This window comes from Phoca vitulina, unplaced genomic scaffold, assembly GCF_004348235.1.
Source record: "Phoca vitulina isolate PV1807 unplaced genomic scaffold, GSC_HSeal_1.0 scaffold1, whole genome shotgun sequence".
NCBI classification, from domain to species: Eukaryota; Metazoa; Chordata; class Mammalia; order Carnivora; family Phocidae; genus Phoca; species Phoca vitulina.
Genome location: NW_022589704.1, coordinates 76296715 through 76324540, shown reverse-complemented (window position 1 = coordinate 76324540; position 27826 = coordinate 76296715). Strand labels below are relative to the sequence as shown.

At 37.5% G+C, this 27826-nt stretch overlaps 2 protein-coding genes across 8 annotated transcripts in view; one reads left to right on the top strand and one right to left on the bottom strand.

Moving 5' to 3' along the window:
• Window positions 1–3507, bottom strand: part of PRPF40A (pre-mRNA processing factor 40 homolog A) — a 54089-nt gene extending 50582 nt beyond the window's left edge. For 4 of the 5 annotated variants that reach the window (XM_032410338.1, XM_032410348.1, XM_032410354.1 and 1 more), the window contains exons 1-2: window positions 3050–3507; window positions 1650–1781 (exon numbers count right to left, since the gene is read on the bottom strand). In XM_032410338.1, coding sequence (XP_032266229.1) covers window positions 1650–1781; window positions 3050–3325 — 408 coding nt within the window. In that variant the 5' untranslated portion in view covers window positions 3326–3507. Of the gene's footprint in view, window positions 1–180; window positions 1597–1649; window positions 1782–3049 lie in introns of those variants that run through there. The other variant, XM_032410374.1, reaches the window with a different exon arrangement.
• A 724-nt stretch (window positions 3508–4231) lies between these two features.
• ARL6IP6 (ADP ribosylation factor like GTPase 6 interacting protein 6) overlaps window positions 4232–27826 on the top strand; it is a 234669-nt gene continuing 211074 nt past the window's right edge. Inside the window, exons 1-3 of one of the 3 annotated variants that reach the window (XM_032410397.1) lie at window positions 4232–4687; window positions 6280–6333; window positions 15327–15459. In XM_032410397.1, the coding sequence (XP_032266288.1) occupies window positions 4288–4687; window positions 6280–6333; window positions 15327–15459 (587 nt within the window). In that variant the 5' untranslated portion in view covers window positions 4232–4287. The remainder of the gene's footprint in view (window positions 4688–6279; window positions 6334–15326; window positions 15460–27826) is intronic. The other 2 variants (XM_032410405.1, XM_032410388.1) reach the window with 2 other exon arrangements.

Genomic DNA, 27826 nt, shown 5'->3' with positions numbered 1-27826 from the left:
AAAGAGAAAGGGCCATAAAGCAAACTGTGACCAGCTTATGTCAATGAGAAACACGAAAGTACTTTAAAAAAATAAGTAAAATCTGCATTTTACTAGAAATGACTAGCTGGTGTCTTGGTTTGGTAGTGCAACAGCACCATTACAGCAAGGGTAAGCAGGTCAATCCCTTGCAAAACTTACCTTGATTGGCCCAATGGAAACAGAAGGCCCCAGAAAAGAGAGAAGCATCTGGCAGTAGCAAATTGTTTTATTTTATCTTTCTGTGGAAAGAAACTAATTTTAAATAAGAACCAGAGCATTTAAAGAATAAATATTTTTTAAAGCTCATTATCTAGTTAGAGCAGCTCTACTAAGAAAACCAGAAGAGCTCCTTGCTGCTTAGAGATGGAAAGAAACAGAAGAAGAATCCGAGTTGTTTCTCCATCACCTAGGGGAGTTTTAAAACTTGTGTTATTCTAAACAACAGAATAAATGGTTCTTTTTAAAAAACAAAACAAAAAAAACCCCCCAAAACTCCTACAGGCAGAATCTTTTGGGCCTGGTGTCTTTGAATAAAGATTTTTATACAAAATTAAGGGCTACATTACAAATAAAAAAGAAAAAAATCACTTGACATTAAGCCCTTCTACTCCTAAGGTTAAGTTAAAAGAAAAAAGACACAAAGCAAGCTCCTTTCTCCACTACAATTTCACCAATAACTTAAAATATCAAGGCTTAAGTGATTATCAACATAAACAGTATTAATTAGCAAAAAGACCATACCTAATTGACTGGCTTTCCAATATATTTTATCAGCCTAAATTTTGGATGATTTATTGAGATACTCAAATGGAAAGAACTCAGCCACCAAAGAACATGTGTATTACAGAACCTGACAGGGGGCATAAAATTATTCATGGTAACTGAACCTGTTACCTTTCTTGGATGCTTCTCTAGGAACTCAGTTCTACTGAATTCACTGAGTCAGCACTAAAACCTTTTGATCTAAATCACTCCCACAAAATGTCCATTTACAATTTATGCTGGGGGATGAAAGGGACAGCTCAAAAGCAGGAGTGCAGAAGCAATAAGCATTTAAAACAAAACAGAAACAAAATAGTGTAAGTGGAAAATGAACCACCTATTTGGCACTGTCCTATGAAGAATCAAATTAGAGTAGAATCTCCCTACTCTACCCCCACCGCGCACGCATACACACACATACACAAGAAGAAGCTACTTCAGGAATAAACTTTATTCTAAGGCAAAGACCTAAGCAACTGTTATTTTCAGATTCTATGCATTTATGTGGTCCACGGACATAAGTTATGTTGACCTATATAATAATATTCACTCTTCAAATCTTAACTTCAATTGACATACTTGGAAAAAGAAAGTTATTAAACTAAAAAGACTACATATACAGTTACTTGAAAAAAGAACTCTTAGTTTCGTTGTGGTAGAAAATAAATCTTTCATACAGAAGGCTTTTCCTTACATTCAAAATTTGATTAGTGTCATGACTCAACATTTGACTTATTTGACAATATTATCTTGATATAAACTAATCCTTAAACAGCTGCAAATATCGACCCAGGTTTTTAAATCTTGACACAATGATACCACAGGCAAAAATAAACAAATACAAAATAAAACAAAAACATTCTTACTTGTCCCATTGGCGGCCCTCCCATAGGGGGCATCATTTGCGGCATCATTCCATGAGGTACAGGAGGCATATTCGCTCTCTGACCCATAGGGTGCATTCCCATTGGGGCATAATGCATGCCAGGGTGCCCCATCTGAAAAACAGGGACAATTTAAAAATTAGCAAGTAAGAACAAATGCTTCTCAAAAATCTGATTTCCACAGATCGGTTACGCTCAGTGGCTTAATATTAGACCAATGTGTGATTCAATTATTGGGTTAGCTTATACTTTCTTGTCTTAAACAAAATGCACTACCCACCAGTATTTATAACGAGCTTGCAACTGACCAAATTACAGAACGAAATGGGAAAAATTAAAATAATTACTGGACAGCTAGAGTATAGATTTTATTTTTTAAAGCAGGCTGCTTTAATCAGTTCCTAGTTAGCTTACTAAACTTGGGGAACACGTATGGGAAAGCCAATTTAAAAACTGTTATGGGTGAAAAACCACAACTTTGTTCTATTTCACACAGAAGATAGCTAGTTAACGTCTTAACAGTAACTATTCTTAAATTTGTTTTTAAGTTAATTTTAAACTTTGAAACGAGAATTTACCAAATTTATTCAGATAAGAGCTTGTCTTAACAGAACACAAACAATATGGGTACCCAGGGACACTTAATTCCTAACACATATACATATTATTTCCTAATAAAATCTTCAACACAAGTAAAATTACTTCTGCCAAAAAAATAAAAAAATTTTTTTTCAGACTAAGGTCTATCACTCACAGACCCTAAATACAAATGACTAATACATCCATCTTAATTCCCTTTTAAAAGACAACTATTTATTTACTTGTGTGCCCATTGTTCCAGGTCTTAAAACCAGCTAATTAGCCCCTGCCAATCGTCCCAGCTTGTACCCCTTGCAGACACCGCTACTACTGGTGAAAACAGATTTTGGCAGCCTCTTTCGAAGTCTACATAATCAAGGTTCCGCCTCCCCCCTCCCTGCTACAGCGGGCCTACCTCTTCAAAATGCTCACCCCGCCCAAGGCCCAGCACCTCCACCGCGCATCTGTCTAGGCCAAGCCCAGTAAGAACTTCCAAGGACCCACATCCTTCCCTTTGTGCATCCCCGCTCTCCATTTCTCTTCCTCGTTACGTAGCCCACCATCTCGAGCTCTTTCTTCGTCCACTCTTATCTTCTTCTCCTTTTGGAAAAAGCTTCCTGCCTCTCTGACTTCGTTTTTCATTGTGCCGCTTTCCCCCTGCTCCACCGATCCCTTACCGAGGGCCGTCTCCTCAGGAAGCCGTCAGCAGAGACCCAAGAGCTGGAGCAGAGGCTTGAGCCGGACAATCTCCGCTCCCCGTCCCCGGGACCCCGCGAAGGAGGATGGCTCTCCATTTCACTCACCATGAGGCCTCCACGCTCCGCTCCCGTCCCCGGCCTCATCGTCGGGCTCAGACTGCTCCGCCGGCGGCCACTGCCGCTACACATACCAACAAGAAGCGATCTGAGTGGCTGGCGCCCGCTGGGGCCAAAGGTTAAAGGCTGCCCTGCGCTACGGGGCGGGATCAGCGGGGCCAATAAGCTGACAGGCTTCCCCACTGTCCAATCAGAGTGCGCGGCCGACACGCAGCCCTGCAGCGATTCGCCCCCAGCCTCAGCCTCACTCGGCGTCGCCTGCATGGAGGGGGGGTAGGGGGACGGAGGAAGTTTCTGCGCCTCCGCCGGGAAAACTCCACCAACTTTCCCCGGGGACGGGAAGACAACCGTGTCCCAGCTTCCCGAGCTTAGACCACCTCACCCCGTAGGGGGTGGGGCAGTTGGGGCCTGCCACCTTTACTCCCTCCGCCCGAGTTACGTACGCCCCACAAACCTGAGGCTACCCGGGGTAGGGTAGGGTGGGGTGGGGGTGGGGTTAGCAGCTTCTAGCGTTAGCGGTGGCCGGGGCCAGGCGCGCGCGCGGTGCTCGAGGAGGAGGAGAGGGGGCGGGGAACAGGAGGGGGGTTCCTTAGGAGAGGGTTCGAGCTCCGTACGCACCAGCTGGAGAGCCCGCGGAGGGGGCGGGAAGGAGGCGTGTCGAGTAGCGTGGAGGGAAGTTGTGATAGGGGCGGGGGGAACAATGCGAAAGGAAGGGAAGGGCAGTTAAGGCGAGGGGAGAACGGGGCCAGAGAGGAGTAGGGCTGTATAGCGGAAGAAGGGAGAAAGCAAATCGGTTCGGAAATGTGAATCAGAGGGGTATGGGCGGGCGCTAGGACCGGGCGTCGAAAAGATGCGGCTTTGGGGCTGCCGGGGCGCGCGCTTGCCTGGAGGTGACGCGGCCGTGGCGGAGGTCTCTGGCCGGGACGAAGCACTGCGGGGAGAGGAGACTTGGCTACCTTTGGCCTCGGCTCGCCTCTTTCTGTGCACTTCTCTGCTTCCTTTCCTTCCTATTGAGTTGGGGTAGTGCTGTGGCCCAGGGGCGCCAAACCTTTCTTTAGATCCCACTGCACCTTCCCCACCCAGTTGCGCACCTTTGCGCACCCCTGCGCGCCAATGCCGTGTGGTGGAGGCTGTGGGGGGGCCTGGCCGCTGATTGGCTGCTGCGAGGGCGGGGCGGGGCGGGTGGGATTCTCTCGACCTCCGCTGGCCCTCTCGTCTTTCCCGCCATGTCGTTCGTGGAGAGCGGGAGGCGCTCGGCTGGTCTGCGCCGACGTCTCGACACCCCTGTCACGTTTTCCCGGCCGGCGTTTTCCGCCTTCGCTCAGGGGGATAGTTGGGGTGAGGGTGAAGTGGACGAGGAGGACGGATGCGACCAAGTGGCCCGTGACCTGCGGGCGGAGTTCTCGGCCGGGGCGTCGTCGGAGCCTAGAAAGGGCTCTCTGTTCCAGCGGGACGGGGACGGGTCTCCAGTTCTGCCCGATAAACGCAATGGTATTTTCTCGGTGGTTGCGGGCGGCCGAGCCCAGGCTCGGCGGTGGCCGGTCCAGGTCCTCTCAATTCTTTGTTCGCTGCTGTTCGCCATCCTCCTCGCCTTCCTCCTCGCCATCGCCTACCTGATCGTAAAAGGTACTGAAGCTCCGGCCTGGAAAGTCTGTCCAGAGTAAAGTTGAGCCTGGACGTGACTCTTGCCTTTCATCTCTCACCTCCCCATCAAAGGCCGGCAAGTTGGTAGTGGTTTTCACCCAGAGTCCTCATTGGCACCTTTCTTTGCTCATCTCCTTTGTTTTGTTTTCTGAGTGGTGGAGGACCCTGGTCCAAGCTTAGGAGACCCTTTTTAAGAAAGCGTCTTGATTAAATGGGTAGTCTTGAGGAAACAATAGAGGCAGTGAACACTTGGGGTGAAATGTTGGCAAAATTAAGCAATATGTAGGACAACAATCATTAAAAGCGGGTGAAAAGTGTGTGCGATTAAAATAGGCTATACATATTCAAAGACTTTATTTAATTCACAAATGGTTAAAGGTTTGCTATCCACTGATTCCTTTGTACACGCACAGAATTCCAGAAAGAAAGGATTTCCATCCCACGGTCTAAAGTTCTACTTTTATAGATAAAATAATTAGCTCCTCTTGATTTTGTATTAGGTTTTCAACTGAGTGTAGTGGTAAAGTTTTATAAGAGGAGCTAGATAACCTATTATTTTAATGATTATTAGTTTTATTGAGTGTGATGTTTATATATCAGCCAGATTGGAATAGAAAGAGATGTGCTGTGAAAGATTTTTCAAAGTTTATACTGTAAACTATATGGCTGGATATTTATATTACAGTGGAAAGAATCAGACGAGTTTAAATTTAAGTTCTCATTCGTGTGTGACTTTGGCCAAGTTATTGACAAAGAAAAATTAAAACAAAAACTACTTTAGTTCTGTGAGAAGCACCCAACAGGTTGCCACTCAAATGTTAGTTTTACTTCACTAAATAGAATTAAATCAGCTTAACTCCAGTTTTAATTTTTCCTCATTGCTTCCAAGCTCCTACTGGATTGCAGATGGCAGCTAACAACTTAGGCTTGATTTTCATACACAAGACAGGTTGGCAAGTTAATGTGAACCTCTTTATACAATGATATTGGGTGTAAACTGTCAATGTTAAATATGTGGGTGTCAGTGTTCCTTTCCTCTTTCACTCCCCTCTTTTTTTCACTGTATCTCGGAGAGAGTTTAGTAGGTTATTTCCCTTGTGCTGTGAAAGATTTCCTTTTTATCATTAAGTCACAAAACTTGTTAAGTGGAATCCATTGCAGAAGACACTGAGTTGTGCTTACTTTTGAGAATGGAAGAAAGGAACCTAATACGCTGTGTAATTTGCATTACATAAAATATTTTCAGGAGCACCTGGCTGACAGTCATGGGAAGAGCATGTGATTTGAGGTTTTGAGTTTGAGCCCCACATTGGGTGTAGAGATTAAATAAATAAACTTAAAATATTTTCACAATAACTCTAAGAAGCTTTGTGTATATTTGGCAGTTGACTCGTACATGCTTTTTTTGCATACCGAAGGTCCCATAGCTAGTAAATGGGAATCAAAATTTGGACCCATTTGTTTCTGACTCCATAGCACTTTCCACAACTCCACAATATTTTCCCAGCCTTTGATCTACTATTCAAATTGTAAAATCATCCTTTTTACTCAAGCCCCTTTTTTTGTATTTACAGAGTTACATGCTGAGAATTTAAAGACTGAAGAGGACATAGACACTGGGCTACTAGGTATAAACTTAACTGTCACTTGATTTGCTTTTGAGTTCATTTTTATTTTTTGAGATCATGTTTAAACTACAAAATTTTGGGTAAAATAATATAATCCCTTGTGCAATTCATTCAGTCTTAATTATTTTGTGTTTGTGTGTGGTAAATTTTATTAGATTTTCTTTTTATATATACTTGTGTGTGTGTGTATACACCACACACACTAGAAATACAATTTGAACACAACTGTATGTGACAAAGACCCAGAGACTATTTAACATTTTCTAGTTACTTTCTGGAAAAGTCTTCTTACACTTTTTCCCAGGAATTAAAAACATACAAAGAAAAATTCCTCATGATCTTAGCAAAGATGACATCTTAAGCAGACCTCAGGAGAAATTTAGGTTTCTATCTCCTTATAAGAACTTGTTTTTAAAAAAATGTAAAAAGTATTGGGCATACTTGCACAGGTTAATGATGACTAAGAGTCAGACTTGAGTTTCTATAGAATGTCTATAGAATGCTATACAGAGGGGCTCCTGGATGGCTCAGTTCTTAAGCGTCTGCCTTCAGCTCAGGGTCCCTGCTTTCCCTCTCCCTGCTGCTCCCCTGCTTGTGCTCTCTCTCTTGTATTTATTTCTTTCTGCCAAAATGATTTGAAGCGTCCAGAACTTTACGTGTTTGGGTTATTTTACTCCTGTTTGCTGTAATTTATTTGATTAATCATTCTGAATTGGGAAAAAAAATGGTTGAGATCCTATCCTGCATGTCACCCCCTCTCCCAATTTTAGCTGACCTATTTAATCTACCTCTTCAAGGCTAATGCCCTCACAGTGATACAAAATACAGTTTGACTGTTTTTACAGAAGGGGATACCTTTATCTTCAAATTATAGAAACAAATTAGTTTGTTAGATGTCCCATGAAAACTTTTCTATGGTCTTCTCAACTTCTTGCATGAGAAAATGTACTTTAGAGTTACACGTTTTATCAGTGTGTATTGTTACACTGTTCCGTCTCTAAAAACAGCCAAGATTATGAGGCTTTTCATAGCATTTATTGATCTGTCAATTTCACGCCACAAGAATAGAACAGAATCTTAAGAACTAGGCATGAATTCTATGTTGCTTTTTAAAAGTTGGCAAGCTTCATTCACATTTATGAAAAGCATAGGTGGCACTTGTCATCTGAAGGAACGGCTTGTGCAGTATCAAAAGGAATATAATAAGGCTTTGTGATTGCCCTGCTTCTTTTTCCACTTTTTTGGATGTGCCTGATAGATACCTAATACTATGACAGCAAATATGAAGATCATTAAGTGTTTGCTAATGGCATGAATTCACTTTCAAGATTTAGGAACAATCTCAGGAGTGAGGAGAAATTGCTGTATCTTTGTGACAAAAAAACTGTACTAAACAATAGTTATGCCAAAACAAAAATCCTTATTTTGAACCAGTGCTTTAGTGGTCAAATAGAGTATGCTCAACATCTAGTGGATTAATTCAGTTTCCCGGGGATAACTTTAAAGTGGGCATAATTATCTTTATAACAAATATTCATTATAACGTGTGATAGAAAACGCTGTTTTATAGCAAGAGTATAGAATTCTTAACCGGTCTCAGAGAAGCAGTGCCAATATGAGTAAGCTCCTATAAAGTTGAGGTTATTGAAATAACACTTGCCCTTACATTGTTCTAAGCTGGAATTCTCTTCCGTTGGGAGAAAAATACAACATAACCTCTTTACAGAAAAATGTTTTGACTTGACTACTAGGCTCCATTTAAAAGTCCAATTGAGACAGCTGATTGTTGAAAATAGGCCAGTTTTTTCAAAGTTTGACTTGGATTCAAATTAACCTTGAGTTAACTTAGATATGAAGAAGGATTGCTGCATTAGCTTATCCTTGAAGTAATGCCTGTGGAATTATATCCTTACCTGTTTATAATTGATATAAAAGTTTTCACATGAAGAAACAATCTTTCATAAAAACTGTTGAATTTGTCCACTATTTACAGGAAAAGCAGAATGCAGCCTTTTTAAATCCTACTGATTTTGTTGTATTTCATTGCATTTATTTTGCCTTGTTTGCTAGGTACCTCATAGGTAAGTGTAATGTTTGATTGTTTTGTGTATTACCCTTTTTTTGCTGTAATTATTATTGTCTATACTCCTTATCTTTATATTTCAGTGATTCCTATTTAAATTTTATTATAAATTTCCTCAATTCTTTGAGAATCAGCTGGTTTTTAGAATCAAATAATGTAAGCATAGTAACTTCTCCCATCAAAGAGTTCTCTTTCTAGACAGATTAATAAAAATTTTGCACACTATAGATTTTTTTATTGCAATTTAAGCCTAGTCCAAGATTGGTAAAGCTCATTAAGAGCAGATTTTAGCAGCAGCTCTCGCTTTAGTATGTTTAAGAATGACCTGGACTTTCTTTTATTTTTTATTTATTTATTTATTTATTTTTATTTATTTATTTGAGACAGAGAGAATGAGAGAGAGAGAGCACATGAGAGGGGAGAGGGTCAGAGGGAGAAGCAGGCTCCTTGCCGAGCAGGGAACCCAATGCGGGACTCGATCCAGGGACTCCAGGATCATGACCTGAGCCGAAGGCAGTCGCTTAACCAACTGAGCCACCCAGGCGCCCTGGACTTTCTTTTAAAAAGTACTTCTGGGTTTTCTTTCAGCCCAGGGTAGACTCCAAGAATCTTCATTTTTTTACAGGTGATTTTGATGCCCCACAGTTTAAGAAATACTTTTTGCAGGGTGAGAATCTCATTTTTTAAAAGTGTAGTTTTTTTTGTTTTTGAAGATTTTATTTTTAAGTAATCTCTGTACCCAACATGGGGCTCAAACTTAGGACCACAAGATCAAGAGTCGCACATTCTACTGACTGAACCAGCCAGGGGCCCCTAAAAAGTGTGTTTAAGAGCATTTAAAATCCTTGCAAGTTGACTAGTGACAGACTGATAAGATATAACGTATAAGCACAAATGTCTCTTAAGAAACCTAACTTCGAAAGGATCTGCGACACTGCCATTCTCTTGTCATCTTTGCCTAAAAGAAGTCTTCATGGGAAATTGTTTATAATTTAAACAAAAGAGGTTCATGATGAGCATGGTATCAGTGCATTTGGGGAGTTAATTGATCCTAATGGCTAATAGGATTAGGCTATCAGTGTTCATCTTTATTGGTGAGGTAGACCAGCCAGGGAGGTGTGAGAGATAATGTCACCTGGTTTTGGAACTCATCTCCCCTAATCTTCCCTAGGTGGCATTGGAAGGGCTTTCCTTTTATAATTGTCCTACAAACCATCCCCTACTGTAAGCCTGTTTTTCAGGGAGATAAATAAAACTTAAGTTTTAAAATTGCATTTTAGTCCTTCCTGCTAAAGGTTATTCTCAGGCCAAATTGATTGCACTAATATACAACATATGAATTGTTTCATTTTTGTACATTGACTTTTGTATCTGTCACATTTTCCAAGTTTTATGACTTTTCACACACTTCGTTCTATTTCCAATTTTTGCATTTTTTTTCATAGTCTTACTACAGGGTGTGATAAAATGACCTTTTATTTGAGGCAAACCTGAAATAAGCACATAAGAAAAATAGAAGGATTTGCTGTTACCAAAAAATGCTTAATCTAAGACTATTGTCATTAAATTAAATGTAGGACTAGTACTTTTAATATACATGTGGTAAGTATGCCATATAGGAATTGTAATCGACTTCATGGAGTTCCTTCAGTCTGAAAAGCTTTTGATTTTTGGTACTTGTCACTGTTTGACATCTACTAGTTAATAGTTAACATTAAGTCCCTCTTGTGGATAAGACCAGATATCTAGCATCTTGCATTGTCAAGGGCTATTGTTTTTAAGCTGCCCATCTAGTTGTGCTTTATGATTGAGATGTTTACAGGCTTCTGAACATTTACAGAGATGATTGATATCTACTCAGTTTAATCAAAGATGAAGCCAACTCATTTGAAGAGTTTATCAGTTATTTACTCTGCCAAGAGATAAGTGAGACTCTACCTTCATAATTTCATGATACAGAACATTAGAGACTTGGTAAAAATTTCGAAGAGAAAGGGTGTGTTGGGAAGTGACCCATTCTTTTAGAAAGGCACAGGTTGAAAACAACCACTCAGTTTCTTCCTTACAGTGAAAAATGACTGAAACTGTGAACTTGAACTATTTTCAGTGAATGTATGACTGTTGTAATTTGAGGCCACTGTGTATTAAGGATATGATATAGTGCTCTCTGAAGCTGGGTGGGGTAACTCAAATATTTCATGGAAAATTTCACTAATACATTATCCTATTCTGTGGCGGGGTTTGTAAAATTGTGTGTATTGCTTATTCATATTAGTTAAAGAATGGTGACTAAGGCAAAAAAGAAGAGAAAAATGAAAGCCCAAAAGGACTGGAAGGATGCAACCAAAATTTTAGATAGTTTACCTGGGTTTTAGATCTTATTATTCTCTATTTTCTGTAATGAATGACTCTAACTCTCAATAAGAAAAACTTTGTTTAAAGAAAAGCACAAATTTAAGTTTAGAAAAATATAAGTAACACATTCAGCAATTAATAATACTTTTAACCTTTACAACATGCAAACTTTATTAATTTTTTTACATGTGTTATTTCACCTAGTATTACCAACCGTCCTGGCATTCATCCGTATAAATTATCTTCTGAACCAAAATTCACCACCATGTATATTAGAATTTTTATGTCACAAGACAGTTTAGGCACAATAGTAAGGGACAAACAGTATGGGTTATTAGCAAGAATTACCATTGTGCAGCCAAATTATTAGTCATAAAAATCATTGCGGTCTCCCTACTACATAGAAGCAGTAATGAGAAGCACACATTGGGAGCTCTAAATCTCAAGAAATTGGTGATCTGGGGGATGTTTCTTAGGCTAATGAAGTAAAACTTTAGCTGGCATTAGAATTAGCTGGAAGACTTAAAACTTATTTTACTAGACTTCACCGGTTCTAGAGTTTCTGATTCACTAGGTGTGGGATGGAGCCCAGGAATTCTGCATTTTTAATAAGTTTCTAGTGATGCTGATGCTTGTAGTTCATGAAAACCACTGGTCTAGTAGTTCCCAAACCTGACATAATCAACAACAAGAAAACCCTGCAGATTTTCTTTTTTCGAAATTACAAGATCTCAGAACCTATCCTTAACTACTCAAAGTTAAAGTCACTTAACTGGCTTCATGCTTTAATGCTCAATATAATGCAAGGTCTGTTGGACCCAGTTTTCAATTCTCTTGAGCAATACTATTTGTAAAAGTGGATATTTTGTGACTTTTATTCTTTCTTGGGGCATTTTCCAGAGACTAAAGTTGAGTTATGTTTTTGATGCAATAAAGCTTATTTAATCTTGAAATATTGGTCTATTGGATCCTTTTATAAATCTAAGATACATTATGAGATTTTAGTGATCTTTTCTATGTCTTAAATTCTTTCTCCCTATTTTCTCTCCCTCTATCAAATGAATAAGTCTTAAAAAAATGGTGGAATCATAAAAATATGCAATAGAATTGTGGCTATGTGTACTGCTATGAAAGGTCTCAAACATTGTTATGTAGGAAAAGTAAAGCACAGGACAGTTTTTCTGGTGAGAATTCCACTTGTGGAAAATGGAATATATATATACCTACGTTACCTAGGTAACTATAATTTTTAGGAAAGGTGCACAACAAACTTATTTGATTGCTTTTAGGAGTGGAATTGGTGAATTGAGGTAGGAAGACTTTAACTTTTATATGCTTTTGTACTGTTTACAAATTATGTTAACTCTTGGTAAAATGGGGTTACATAACATTAATTGTCAAGTTTTTAGCTTCAGGATTCTGGAGGAAGGGACTTGTTACAGATTTAGTTATTCCTAGGTGCCACCAAGTATGGCTTTTCTGCTTGTTCACAAACAAATTGAGTTACTTTCTGAAGCATAAGCACTTTTAGACCACGATATTACAGTGTACTTTTTTAGACCTTTCATTGTGAATTGACTTTTATCAGCAGTGTAACTGTTGATCAGTTCAAAGTAAATATAAAATAAAAAAGCCCAAAGTGAGACAAACACTTAGATTGTGGAATAGTGGTCAGTTTTGAAAACTCAAGAATATTCTTGTATTAATTTTGACAGATATTCTTTTAAAGACCCTGAATGGAAAAGCTTGATGGGCTCTAGAGAGCCTCCGACTTTGTTACTTTTTTAATGTGTTATTTTGTAACTTTCTCACTTTTTTTTAGATACTTAGAAGTTTCCATCATTCCACAGCAGTCCCCAAACAGATAATTGATTTTTCATAATTACTGTCTTTGTTCTGCAGACTTTATGTATTATACGATATTAAACTTAGCGTAAACTTGTCAATTATTTTCTCCCCTTTAGCAGTATTCATCTAAATTATAACAAGTAATAGCTATTTGGCAGAATAACCATCCTTAAGTTGTGGCTGTACATTAAGTACGCTTATAATTTTTATTTTGGTCCCCTATCTCACTGTTGGCAGGAAGGTTGTACCTCAGTCTCTGCTGAGGTTCTCTCTACCTAGTCCCGGGTTGGGTTAAGGTTCTAAAGTCTGACATTGTGCCAGGACATTGGGGTGGGGTGCAATCTAGTCCTCAGAACATTTGCTCAAGTGAGTTACTGCTGAAACATCTTGCTTTCTGGCCAGAATGGCCTTTCAGATGTCGTACTTTTATAGCCACATCACCATCTGCTCTTTCTATGCCCCACTTAGGGGAGAGACATCTGTAGGCCTGGCTCTGGGCCCATCTGTCAAGATACTGTATATAGCTATAATCCCTCTGGACTGTTGTGTGGCCTCTCCATGGCTCTGCCAGGAAGCCCCAGCAGTACTAGCCCCCCTTCTCCATATATACACACAAGGGCAAACAGATACACCACTTTCTTCAAACAAGGAGAAATCTTTCTCACCTGTGCATTAAGCCCTCGCTTTCTTTCTCCTTGTTCTACACAAACATTTTGTCTGTATCCCAATCAACTCATTATCTTTCATGTCTATTCAAGATATTTTGTGTTGGTCTACCCTCCTCTTGCTTGTATCTATCCTAGTTCCCTTAATCATTTTGCAACATAAAAACCAAAGAGACACTGGGACTATTTTTCTTTCTCACATCCTGGAGCAGTGAATACACAGTCCGCTATCATTTAAAAGGGGGTAAAGGAAAGGGAACTAGTGAGAAAAAATTAAGGTTAATCTTTCAAAAAATACATTGTCACAGTATTTCTTAATACTTCATTGCTCTGAGTTTGTCTTTTAGCTATTAGTCTATTACTGGGCTTTGTATGGATTACAAACAGACTTATGCACATATTTCTTAACTACTTCTTGCTAAAAGGCATCTTGGTTGCACATTTGTGCAGCCAGGAAATTTGGTAATTCGTAAGTCATTCTCAACTGTAGTCTTCTCAACCTTTCCTCCCTCCCAGTACTACTGAGGCCTATGACACACACTTAGTAAACTCTCTTAAGGAGGCAGTTTGAATATATATCTAAAAACCGTCAAATTAATCTATTCCCTCTATTCTCACTTTTTTCATTTCCCTCTTTCTTCCATTTCTCAGTCTTTTACCCCTTCCTTGAGTCCAATATAATACTATGCTTTTGACTTAAGATTTCTTTGAGAAAATCTTGCAGTCTTCCACTCTGACTGAAACTAAAACCTAGGTCCCAACCCATTTGTAAATTGGGAGTTAAATTTTGTTCATATACTGAGGAAAATTGAAGAATCAGATTAGGTTTATAATGTTTATAGGAAAGCTATAAAGAGTAGACACTGTAAATTCTTTTTTTTTTTGCCTTTTTTTATTATGTTAGTCACCATACATTCCATCATTAGTTTTTGATGTAGTGTTCCATGATTCATTGTTTGCATATAACACCCAGTGCTCCATGCAGAACGTGCCCTCTTTAATACCCATCACCAGGCTAACCCATCCCCCCACCCCCCTCCCCTCTAGAACCCTCAGTTTGTTTTTCAGAGTCCATAGTCTCTTATGGTTCATCTCCCCCTCCTTTTCTCCCCCCTTCATTCTTCCCCTCCTGCTATCTTCTTTTTTTTTTTTTTAACATATAATGTATTATTTGCTTCAGAGGTGCAGATCTGTGATTCAACAGTCTTGCACACTTCACAGCACTCACCATAGCACATACCCTCCCCAACGTCTATCACCCAGCCACCCCATCCCTCCCACCCCCCACCACTCCAGCAACCCTCAGTTTGTTTCCTGAGATTAAGAATTCCTCAAATCAGTGAATTCTTATGTCAAAAGTGCATGGTATGGAAAGAAAGGAGTCACTTAATACTAGGTAATAAAAGATAGCAAGCTGTGATTCACCAAGTAAATGAAAAATGTCAAGACATTTTAACAGTGAAGTATTTTAACCATTTTATCTATAGTTGAATTTTATAAAGCTGATGATAACTTATATTCTTAAGTTAAATTTGTACTCTTTTGAATGTTAAATAATTGAAATATTAAACTATAAAATGTTATTTATAACTATTTTTAATTATTTTATTAACTTATTGAAATGTTAAGATATTAAATTATATGACTTTTTTTCTTTTATTAAAAGGTTTTATTTATTTATTTTGAGAGAGAGAGCATGAGCTGGGAGAGAGGCAGATGGAGAGGGGAGGCAGACTCCCCACTGAGCGGGGAGCCAGATGTGAGGCTCGATCCCAGAACTCTGGGATCGTGACCTGAGCTGAAGGCAGAGGCTTAACCCACTGAGCCACCCAGGTGCCCCTAAATGATATGACTTCTAATTGTGCTTTAGTATTTTATACTTTTGCATGGGTTTGCTTGTACTAAGCTCAAATCTCTTATGTCACCTACATGCAATTCAGAAGTTCAGAAATACATATGATCTTTTGAACATGAAGATATTGGTTTAATTTAAATGGCTTTGGTGTTAATAATTAAAGTTTTCCTCCTCTCTTCCCATTAAGGATTCTGGACTCTACTTATAATATCTCTATCTGCTGGATTCTCCTGCTGTAGCTTTTCTTGGACAGTGACTTATTTTGACTCTTTTGAACCAGGAATGTTTCCTCCTACTCCTCTTTCACCTGCCAAGTTCAAGTAAGTATTCCTGTTTCTTCTTTTTAAATCCATTCCAACTCTGTTGAAATACTAAAACAGATAGGAGCCAGAGGCTGCTTATATGTAAGATAACATGTGGAGGTCCCTGCCTCTATAAAATATAAATGACTTAAGGTTTTCAGTTTGGCTCAGCCTTTAGATGAATGGAGAATATTTTAAACTCCTTACCTAGGTAATGCAATGGTTTTTTAAAAAATGAAATTCAAGAAATGTCTAAAAAGAAACTTTGATTGCTGTTTATCCTTTTGGGATGGAATTTCATTTAAACAGTTGATGAAGGCTAAATTTATATCAGCAATGTGAAAGTTTTACTAAGTGCATGTATAAATGGTCAGATTTTTATCAATTTAATAATTGGATTGGACTTCTCCTTAGATTTCAGTTTTGTGTAATAATTAGCAAGCATTTACGGCACCTAATTTATATGTCTAGATCAAATTAGATGCATTTCATTGTGGAACAACATTAAATTTCGTTGGTCTGTATTTTCTGTATTTCAAAGACTTTCAGAAAATTCAGTAGGCCGTGTTCTAATCTAGTTTATTTATGTCAGGAAAGCTCAAGTTTTAAATACTATAAATTTCCAAATAAGAGTATCTAAGAACTCTAGTTTGTTCCACAAACTGAGGGGTTGGGGAAAAGTGAAGAGTAGAAAATAAATTCTAGTTTAAGATATGTGTGTTGCCAGAGTATTATGGTTGTTATTGTTGCTATTATTACTACCAGCTCCAGCTTGCTTCATAGACAGCTTGTAGAGATCAAATAAAATCTATTTGAGGGACTCTATAAATAGGAAGTTTAATACTAACAATATTTATTAATAATCATTGTATAACCAGCTCTTATTAGTAGTAAACTTATATTTTTCTGTCTTATGAATCTATATTTAAAACTTTTGGCTTCACTTCAAATGAAATGTGTGTGGGTATTTTAAACATCTTAATAAATCTCTATATGAAACATAAATCATATACTTGCCAGTAAATTTTGTATATGTGTGTTAGAAGTAGTTGATGAGTGATTAATAATCTAAATTGACTAAGTTATACCCAACGGTGCAATACCATCCCATAGTTTACATTAGTACCGTTCAGTTGCAAAATTTATTTTGCTATGTGATATTGTGTTCAATTCAAATTTATACTCTTGCTGCTCGATGACATTAATTACTTGGTAACAAGGGGTATGCATCTAATGTTGATAATGTAATGAGACTCTTCATAAGCCACCAAAAATCATAATCTTATTTTTTTTTCTTTTTATTTCTTTATAGCTCACTTCTCTCCTGTTTCTAGCTAGTAGATCTTGCAGCCTGGATATCAGAAAGCATCTTGCACTTAAAATTATTCAGACTCTAGCCTGTCTTTAAGACATCAGTCTCCATCCACTTATCAAGGCTTGAAACCTTTATTCACTGTATTTATCCTTTGCCAAATATACTCATTCCTGCGTTTTGAAGTGTTATTGGAATATTTTGTCTTTGTACCCTCAGTGTTTTTGCCCTTTATAAGGCCTTGGCCAGTGAACTTCAGTCCTCCTTCTCCCCTACTCCAAACTTTCACTCTTTGAATTCATCCTGTATATTGTTACCTCTGTGAAAACAGATCTTAGTCACAGCTCTTCCTTGCTTAAAAGTCTTCAGTGGTTTTCTCACTGCCTTCAAAATGATGTCGACTCCCAAGTACAGCAGAACAGTCCTTCCCCAAGTGATCCTACCCAACTTTTCCAGCTTTATCTTCAGCTATTTCTCCAGTGCACCCTATGATAACCCTGGCATCCCTTGAATAAACTGTACTTTTGAGATGCCATGACTATTACTCTTGCTGTTTTCTCTTCCTGGAATATCATTTTCCCTTGCAAATTCTCTTCTACCCCCACCAAAATTCATAAGCATTATAGATGTTAGAAGCTTTTGGAGTTAGAGAAAAGCATTTCAGTATTCTCTTAAATAACTGGAATTCTGTGGGCATTTAACTAATTTCTTAAAAATCATCTTTGCATTTTGAGATGCCTAGGTGGCTCAGTTGGTTGAGCATCTGACTCTTGGTTTTGGCTCAGGTCGTGATCTCAGGGTCATGAGATCCAGTCCCAGAGCCCAATGGGGGGCTCCGTGGTGAGCGGGGAGTCTGCTGGAGATTCTTTCCCTCTCCATCTGCCCCTCTTCCTGCTCACTCGAGCGTGCACACGTTCTCTCTCTAAAAATAAATGAATAAATCTTTTTAAAAAATTACCTTTGCATTTTTTTTTTAAAAGATTTTATTTATTTGAGAGAGAGAGACAGTACAAGAGAGAGAGCAAGCATGAGCTGGGGAAGGGCAGAGGGAGAGGGAGAAGCAGACTCCCCACTGAGCAGGGAGTCCAACATGGTGCTCGATTTCAGAGCCTGTCCCCCCCATTATGACCTGAGCCAAAGGCAGACGCTTAACCGACTTAGCCACCCAGGTGCCCCATCTTTGCATTTTTTATTAAACTAGAACCAGTATTGATGACCTCTGTTTTCAATGTGTTATTAGTCATTCAATTTTTTTAAGATTTTTTTTTTTAAATAATCTGTACACCCAATGTAGGCCTTGAACTCACAACCCTGAGATCAAGAGTCTTATGCTCCACTGACCAAGCCAGCCAGCTGCTCTTACTCATTCAGTTTTAATATGAGATAGTGTTAGATTAGAGACTTAGATTGCATATTTCTTAATACAGCCCTAAAACCACAGTTTTGAAATATGTACATTATGTTCACATATATATATATGAATTCCTTTCAATTTATAAGTTGGATAATTTAATTTTATATATGATAAATCAACTGTTAAATACTCAAGGCCATGAGTGAAACTGTAATTTAAAATTACCTTGTGTTGGTACAGACACAGTCCAAAAAAGGTATATAATAAATATAATGATAGATGATGGCATGTTAACAGAAACCACAGACAACAAAGGCATATAATATAGTGTTAATTGGTGAAACTGAGTTTTTTAGTGAAAACCCTGCCATCTAGTGCTTGTGGAAAATAATGCAGTAGCTGTACTTCAGAAATGTCAGAATAAGTATATTCTCTATGTCACCAGTAGAGTGAGAGCTTGTACTAGGAAACAACTTCTCTACCTTTTGAGAAAGTTGAAATCTTCAGACTTTATTTTCATAGAAATCTGATTGATGTATTTCATTAATTTGCAGTATCATGCATTTACAAAAATATCTTTGTAACAGTCTATGTATTCTTTTATAACTTAAACAATGATGTTAATATAAATATTTTTCCTGATTATATAAAAGTAGTGCAAATTCTTTGTTGCAAATTCAAAAAACAAAAAAAAACGGGAAAACTTATAAACAGAAAGTGACTGCCAACATTTTAATGTATATCTTTCCATTCTTTGCATATTTTAAAAATTAAACTTGGGATCATAGTATACATACTGTTTTATAAACCTTTTTTTATTTAACATTATGTTGGAACATTTTTCCATTAGGTATTTCTTTTGAATTTTCAGTGTTTTAAATACACTTTAAAGACCAGTCATCATAGATGTCAGTTTATTTTTAAAGGGAAATCTAATAATAAATGATAGCTAGATTCTAAGATAATTTACTAAACAGGGATTTGCTTCACTAGAAACTAAAGAAAAGCAGGGTAGTTAAGAATCATAAAATGAAGGGACTTTTTCCTTTATTTTTTTAATTTCTGGCACCATGAATATCAAACATGATGAGAGTAAAATAATTGTGTCTAATTGGTTTATTAAAAAAAGCAGTCTTTTGCTCTCCTTTGCAGATTTTAAACATTTAGGCTTTTTTTTCCCCCTAAATAAGCTAATTGGTAGAAGTGGAAAAAAAAATTGAGAGGACTATGTTTACTGTGGCTCTCAGTTGTTTATCCCTAAAAACATAAACTCCTCAAGGGAAGAAAAAACAACATTTTTTGATATTTAGTAAATATTACATGAAAGGTCTAATGAAATCAGCAATTTGAATCAATAATTCATTGGGAGAGTTGAGATTAGAAATAAAACCCTTTTCTTGTATTCATTATTTTTTCATATTCTTTTATGTTTGTTAGAAATTTTTTTAGTTGAGACTACTACAAAGTACCATACACTGGGTGGCTTATATACCACAGAAATTTGTTCCTCTCACAGTTGTGGAGACTGGAAGTCTAAGATCAGGGTGGCAGTTTAGTTGGGTTCTGATGAGAGCTTCTGGGTTGCACATGGCCTCCTCATTGTATCCTTACAAGGCTTAGATCAGGTTTCACTGTCATGATCTCATCTAATCCTATTTACCCCCCAAAGGCCTCACCTCCTAATACTATCACATTGAGGGGTAAGGTTTCAGCATATAAATGGGAGAGAGTGTGGAAGGGGGGACAAGCATAGTCCATAACAAAACTTAGAAATTTTCGCTTTTATATAAGCACAGGACCTTTAGGAAATAACAAAATGAAGAACTTTGCAAAGTATGTTTTCAGACAGGGATTTAATGGACTTCAAAAGGCATATTAAGAAAAATTATTATACTGACTTAGCAAACTTTGAGTTAAAAGGTATACTGTAATGTTACACGTGCAGACTTCTCTATTAGGAAGCATTTTCTTTGTGTATTTGGATCAATTATACTTTTAAGTTATTTTCTTAGTTGTTTCTGAAAATGTTACCATGTTAAATAATGAGACAGAGGCAGTAACTTCAGATTAAAGTGTCTATATGGCTTCCCCAACTTCTCACTACTTTATAAGTCATTATTTTTCTCTTCTAGTCTACTTAATCAACATCTCCAGTTCACTTCACATTAGTTTTCCCCATTCATTCGTTCAGTTTTCTCAGTGATTGCCAAGCAGGCAAATATAACTATATATGTAATCAGTATTTCACATTGTGGTTATCTGCTTTAATTATAGTTTCCAGGAGTTAATGCATCTAGGTATGTGACCGACCCACGCAAAGATAACTCATTATTTAAGTCCTCCTGATGGGGGAGGAAGTTAGGTATGGCTAGGGGTGCCTAGAAGCTGCGTATTTCCTAACAGTGAATTTCACATTACCTGTGCCCCATCTAGTGGAGCAGTGATGTAGCCGCAGGTTTATAGTTCTTCAGCGTGCTAAAAATAAAAACTATTCAATTATTATAATAGGTCCCACCTAGGGTAGAAATGTTACTTTGTAGTCTAGAAATAAATTTAGTGGAAAAATTATAATATAAAAAGTGATGGGTTTAGCAAACAGCACAATGTCGAAAGCTCATTTGTTTTGTAATTAAGAATCAAAATATTTAATAACAGTGATACGAAAAATAGTGAAAGAAGTCATTAAATTTGTCTGCTTTGTAGTGATTTTAAGATCGGTAGAGTCAGGCAGGGGTCAAGGCCAACCAGCATTCTTAAGTTAAGGGTGTTCCTTCATTGCAGTCAATAGTGTTAGTTAACAAAAGTCTTATTGTTGGAATGAAAAAATGCACATTTAGATAAAAATTAAAATTTAACAGCATATGACTATAACCTTCAAGCCAAGAAGTTAACTTTGTAGGCATAGGATTATTATTTTATGCTAGAAATACCCACAGAGACTTATTTTCAAGGAGAAAAAAATCAATGCTTTTGTTTAAAGTTATTAAGGATGGGCTGTATTATAGAAATCAAGGATTATAAATAAAAAGAAACAACAACAAAAGAACAAAATCAAGTATTATTACTGGAAATTTCAAATTTTAACCTTAATGCTGGTCAAAGGTAATATAAAAAAGTAAGATTTCTGGTTAATTGGCTATCTGAATCCAAAGTCTGGATTATTGAATCTCTTGCTGAGAAACTGATTTTAAATAATTTTTCTCCTTCTTGAGAAATATTATACAAATAGCATGTCATGCATTCACCACGTGTTGTAGATTTTGGAGAATGTCTTAGTTCTTCATAAAACCTCTATTGTCTTCTAAGAAATTTATCATCACGAATATTACAAGGGAAGATGAGTCTTTTTGAGGATAGAATGAATTATTGGTTGTAATCATGACTTTTTTGATGCAGAGTTCATGGTCAAAAGGTAGGGAAACTTTACAATTATTGGTATTATGTCATGACTTCTAGGAATGTGCAAATGAAGAGTAGCGTCTTTTCACTAAACCTGCTTTAAATATTATCTATGGCATTTGACTGGCAGTCTACAGTATTTCATAGTTAATTAACAAACCAAGAGCTATCTGCTGCCTTCCTGAAACTGTTGGTCTTTTTTGTCAGGATCATTCTGAGTTATCTGCCTTTCTATATCTTTTTCCAGTCACAAGTGATATTTGGTAAATATGAAGATACTCAATTGCAAAAAAACACATGCTTTTAAATTTAATTTATTTCTTTAAAGCCTTGTTTGTTTGTTTTTTAAGTATATTGCCTATTTGGAATCTGCAAAGTAAAGAAGAAGTGAACAGTTGGTTTTTGTGTGAATTGCTTTTTGGTGAACGGTTTTTGGTAATCGTTTTACAGACTAAAAATTAACACGTGTGATCTGATACTCTTGCATGTGGGTTTTTTTGTTTTTGTTTTTTTTAGTAGGCTTCATGCCCAGCGTGGAGCCCAACGCAGGGTTTAAATTCACAATCCAGGTATCAAGAGTTGAATGCTTAACCAACTGAGCCACCCAGGCAGGCGCCTCTGTGTTATTTTCTATGTATAGTGTCCTGGATGTAATCAGATGCTGAAATATTTATATTTTCGTTACATTTATATATGAGTATGTGTTGTTGTAGAAGGGAAGCATACAATGAGTAAAATATTTAATCCTAGAAAATTCCAGTTTTAGGATTGGCATTGCTGTATTAGAATATTCTTTTTTTATTCAACATTAGGTTTATTTTTCTGTTATTAAAGAGTTTTCTCTAACTTCTTGTCCTTCTTAACTTTGGGGGCTTTAATTCTTGGGGGTTAAGAAGATACGAACAAATACAATAATAAAATCATAGTAGAAATGAGGTCATGGGAAGGCCTGCGTGGCTCAGTCGGTTAAGCGTCTGCCTTCGGCTCAGGTCATGATATGGGTCCTGGGATCGAGCCCTGCATCGAGCTCCCTGCTCAGTGGGGAGTCTGCTTTTCCCTTTCCTTCTGCCTCTCCCCCGGCTTGTGCTGTCTCTCTCGCTCATTCTCTCTCTCAAATAAATAAATAAAATATTTTTTTAAAAAAAAGAAAAGAAATGGGGTCATGGATTCTTTGGCAGTGATACGAGTCTTAGAGGTCAAGGTAAGTGGGTGTTAGTATTTAAATTAGAAGTCCTTTTCCAGGCACACTAGATTGAACATTGAGCACAATAAGTTGACTCTACAACTTTTTCATATAGATTTTGGAGAGCTGCCTCTTTGTTGAATCAGATTCTTTATTGCCTTGAACTAATGAAACAGATGTCAGATGGCTAATTGCAGTAGGAGAGAAAACCTACTGACAAAGGAGATAGATCAAGAACTTGGCCTTGATATTTGAGCATCCTGAAGTTTCATTATCTAGATACTGTTTGGAGCCATCAGTTGCAGTGTGGTCACTATTAATAAATATATTGAGGTACTGCACTGTGGCTTCTTGAAGTAAAGGGTTAAAATATATGCATGTCTTATATATTCCATTATTGTTCTGAATGGAGACTTAAATAGATATAACAAAATCCAGTAAGAAATCATACTCGGTTTCCTTGTTTTCATGAAGTAATGTAGCAAGTGAGTATTTGCTTTGTACCTGTTTGCTATGGCTTTTGCCTATGCTAATTTACAATGTTTAATGTATGGCTTACTGAAAAGGCACAGGTGTCCACGTGCATAGAACAGCACTGATAAGAAATACTTGAGAGATAGCACTTGCCAGTTTTGTTCTTGGAACTTTTTATGTGTCAACAATCTTTGTAAATCATAAGAGGGAGCCTAGTATATGAAAGGGCTTATAAGACAGAAGAGGTGGCTTCCAGGGTGCCTGGATGGCTCAGTCAGTTACGTGTCTGCCTTTGGCTCAGGTCATGATCTCAGGGTCCTGGGATGGAGCCCCACGTCAGGCTCCCTGCTCAGCAGAGAGTCTGCCTCTCCCTCTGCCTGCCGCTCCCCCCCACCCCTCACTCATGTTCTCTCTCTCACATAAATAAATAAAATCTTTAAAAAAAAAAAAAAGAAAGAAAAAAGGGGTGGCTTCCGAATCCAGGCTACACCATATACTGTCAGAAGAACTTTTGAGCAAGTCAGTGTCTCTAAGCCTTAATTTTTTCCTTTCTAAAATGGGATAAAAACAATGATATCCATCCTCATAGGCAATAAGTGTAAGTTTACTAATTAAAGCAACAGATATACCAGGTGATAAAGCAGTCATGGTCCCAGAGTATTTCTTTTCTTAATTGAGATTTTTTTAAGCTAGACATCTAACTGTGGCCTACTACTGGCTGCCAATTATCTTTTTTTTTTTTTTTTTTTAAAGATTTTATTTATTTATTCATGAGAGACAGAGAGAGAGAGAGAGACAGAGGCAGAGGGAGAAGCAGGCTCCCCATGGAGCAGGGAGCCCGATGCGGGACTCGATCCCAGGACCCTGGGATCACGACCTGAGCCGAAGGCAGACGCTTAACCGACTGAGCCACCCAGGCGTCCTGCCAATTATCTTTTATTGGTAATTGTTACTTATTTTGATATTTTATCCTTGTATTCTTTTGATATAGACACTTTCTTTAATGAAATAATGCTGATATTAGATAGTAATGATTTTCTTCTTTTTTTTTTTTTTTAAGAATTTACTTATTTGAGAGAGAGCACATGAATGGGGGGGTGCAGAAGGAGAGGGAGAAGCCGACTCCCCGCTGAGCAGGGATCCCGTCACGGGGCTCGATTCCAGGACCCCAGAATCATGACCTGAGCCGAAGGCAGACACTCAACCGACTGAGCCACCCAGGTGCCCCTAGATAGTAGTGATTTTCAAACATTGTTCTTGGCAAAGTGAAAGTTTGGCAACAAAACACAGTGTCAGTTACTTCCTTTTTTCAAAATAATCTTTTTTTAACTGACTCATGAAATCTAAAGACTTGGGAACCCATTATTCTTACATCTTTTGTACTATTTGCCCTAACTTCCAATGGAATAAGGACTTTGTTTAATCAAGATAGTACTCAGCACAGATGGATGATTTGGGGCATTTTTCTACCTCAACACACTGGTGAATAAAGTTAAAATGTTTGACTTTATTCAGTTTGCAAGCTAGTAGATTGCTATATATAGATAAACTGTGGGTTAATACATACATACTTTCATCCAACCAGATACACCTTTATTTCCCTTTGACTAATTTTCAAGGAATTGTAGTACAATAAGAGATATTTAAAATGTATACATACGAGGGTGCCTGGGTGGCTCAGTCTTTAAGCGTCTGCCTTCGGCTCAGGTCATGATCTCAGGGTCCTGGAATCGAGCCCCGCATTGGGCTCCCTGCTTCACGGGGAGCCTGCTTCTTCCTTTCCCTCTGCCTGCCGCTCCCCCTGCTTGTGCACGTTCTCTCTCTCTCTCAAATAAATAAAATCTTAAAAAAAAAATAAAATGTATACATATGTAATTCCATTTTAAAGAACTTTGCTCATCTTTAGGATCTTTCAGTGCCCATAGGTCATTACATTAGTTAATATCACACTGGCAAAGCATGGGATTATGACTCAATTAAAATTTCTAGTTGGCAAAATTCTAGATAGAAGACTAGTGTGTATAGGGAGGGATAATTATTGCAGGATTGAGATCCAAAATGGATTAAAGACCTCATGCAGACCATCCTTATGCTATACAGGAGATAGTAGGACCAGAGAAGTTGGCAGTATAGCTAGGGAACGAAATAAAATGCTAAGGAGAATAAAGTCTTTTTAAAAATAAGGAAACTCTTAAAGTTGAAATTTTGAATTCTATTATAACATAGTTTACTAATGTGTAGATTGATAAGTCAACTTGCTCCATTAGGATGGTAAATACTTTATTTTAATATTTATTTATAATGAAGTCCTTGAGCCCAGTAAGGGGCTCCATCCCAGGACCCTGAGATCATGACCTGAGCCAAAACCAAGATTCAGACGCTCAACTGAATGAGCCACCCAGGCACCCCAGCTCCCACGTATTTTTAAGAATGATACATTACAGTGAAGTGTTTATGTTTATACTCACCTTTTACATCTTTTAAGTAAATATTTATCCAGATAATCTTTACCTCAGATTTATCATGAAACCCTGAAGTCAGTACACAGTCATGTTTCTAATGACTTCATATTTTAATAGCATTTTCTATTTTTCAATAATTTAGAAGTTTATTTGTTAGGACAGTGACCATGACTTAAAATTTGTCCTTACTGATTTATAATTTGTGATTATAGAATTAATACAAGCTCATTATAAAACAGCACAGAATTATATACTTTTCTTTTTTTTAAAGATTTTATTTATTTATTTGACAGAGAGCACAAGTAGGCAGAGTGGCAGGCAGAGGGAGAGGGAGAAGCAGGCTCTCCGCTGAGCAGGGAGCCGGATGCGGGGCTTGATCCCAGGACCCCAGGATCATGACCTGAGCCGAAGGCAGCCGCTTAACCGACTGAGCCACCCAGGCGCCCCCAGAATTATATACTTTTGAAGGGGAAAGGCTTGCAGAGTCTCATTTTAAATATAACTAGTGTTAACAGACTAGTTCATAATTATTTCTGTATTTGTAATCTTCTTGATTAGTAAAACCTATGACTATATACATATGTGAATATATGTGTATATGGTTGTGTGTGTGTATGCATTTGAAGTATATCACTCCACTCAAATATAACTATACTTTAAAATCTGGTAAGCTAACTAACAAGATAGTTTTAATCTTATTCTTTGATACTTCATTCTAAAAATATTTTGCTGTATTTTATCCTAAGAGGTTATTTTGAATGTACATATATAAACACACTTGTATACCCAGTGTGTAGCCACTGTCCTAACAAGGTAAATCTGTAATAGGAAGAAAGAAATAGGAGAAATTTTCCTCCTCAGGTAGTCTCTTACTTGATTTCTTACTTGAATTCCCTGTCATAAAAAATTTCAAAGAAGTCATGAAATCTATTTAGAACATGATGCTACAGTGAAACAAATTTTATAAGTGTTCGTTCAACCTATTTCTTTGTTTAAAATTACAGTGAATTTGAAGTTTTCATATAGAAAGTAATTGGGATAGATTTCTGAAGTGACGATCTAGTTAGAATATCTCCTTGCTAATTTGTAGATTTCCAAATAATGAGCAACAGTATTTACTTTGAGGCTTTTAGAATCACCGGAAGATCTAGCTGAAAATAGAGATTCTGATTGATTATGTCTGGGGTGGGGTCTGAGATTCTGAGTTTCTAAGAAATTCACAGGCGTTGCTTATATATTGCTGGTCTATGGACTATACTTTGAATAGGAGGGCTTTACGACAGAAGTCAGCAAACATTTTCTGTAAGGGGCCAAGTGGTGTGCATTTTTAGCTTTGTGGATCATATGGTCTCTCACATAGCCTTAAAGTTGAAATAAGTTGATTTTTAGCACCAAAGCAGCCATAGACAATACCTAAAGGAATGAGTGAGGCCATGTTCCAGTAAAAAGAAACAGGTGTAGGACAAGTGTGTCCTAGTTTGCCAACCCCTGCTTTAGGAGACTACTCTGAAATTAGATGGTGCTTACAAAAGATTTTTAATTTGGGGGCAAAAAATATATATATATTAGGTGGGGTAGGCTTGTCTATTCATATAATTTTAATTGGCTAGTTTTATAGCTGGAAGGGTATGACACACATTTCTAAAAATCACATTTCAATTTTGGAAAACAAGTAACTACTTCATACCTTATTGATAAACTTAATAACTTACTGAATACCTGAGTTTTAATGAATAAATGATGATACTAAAGTAGTAATGAAAGATCAACTAAAGGCTGCCATTTGAATAAGCAGGAAAGCATACAACTTGAGGATGTTTAAAATTATAACAAAATAAAATAAGACAGCTGCTCTAAAGCCCATTGTTATTTATTTTACTCACTTCTTTAGATTGTGAATCCAAAGTGACTTCCTTGCCAAGTTTGGGAAATGTTTTTCAGGGTTAAGAAGTGGAGTGGGAAACATAATTTAGTGGCGAGGAAAATAATTTTAATTGAAATTTTACGATAGGAAAGCCAAAGTAAATACAAATTTTTGTTGTTCAGTTGTTATGAACTATAAGAAAAACTGGCTTCCTTTTACCAGGCCTTGTGTAAAGAAAAAAGTTTGATGTGCCTGTCCTATAAAATTGCAAAATTGTAGAGGTCAAAAGAAAGGTCAAGTAGGAGAGAGAGCCTGGAGCAAAGCTAATGAAATGTTC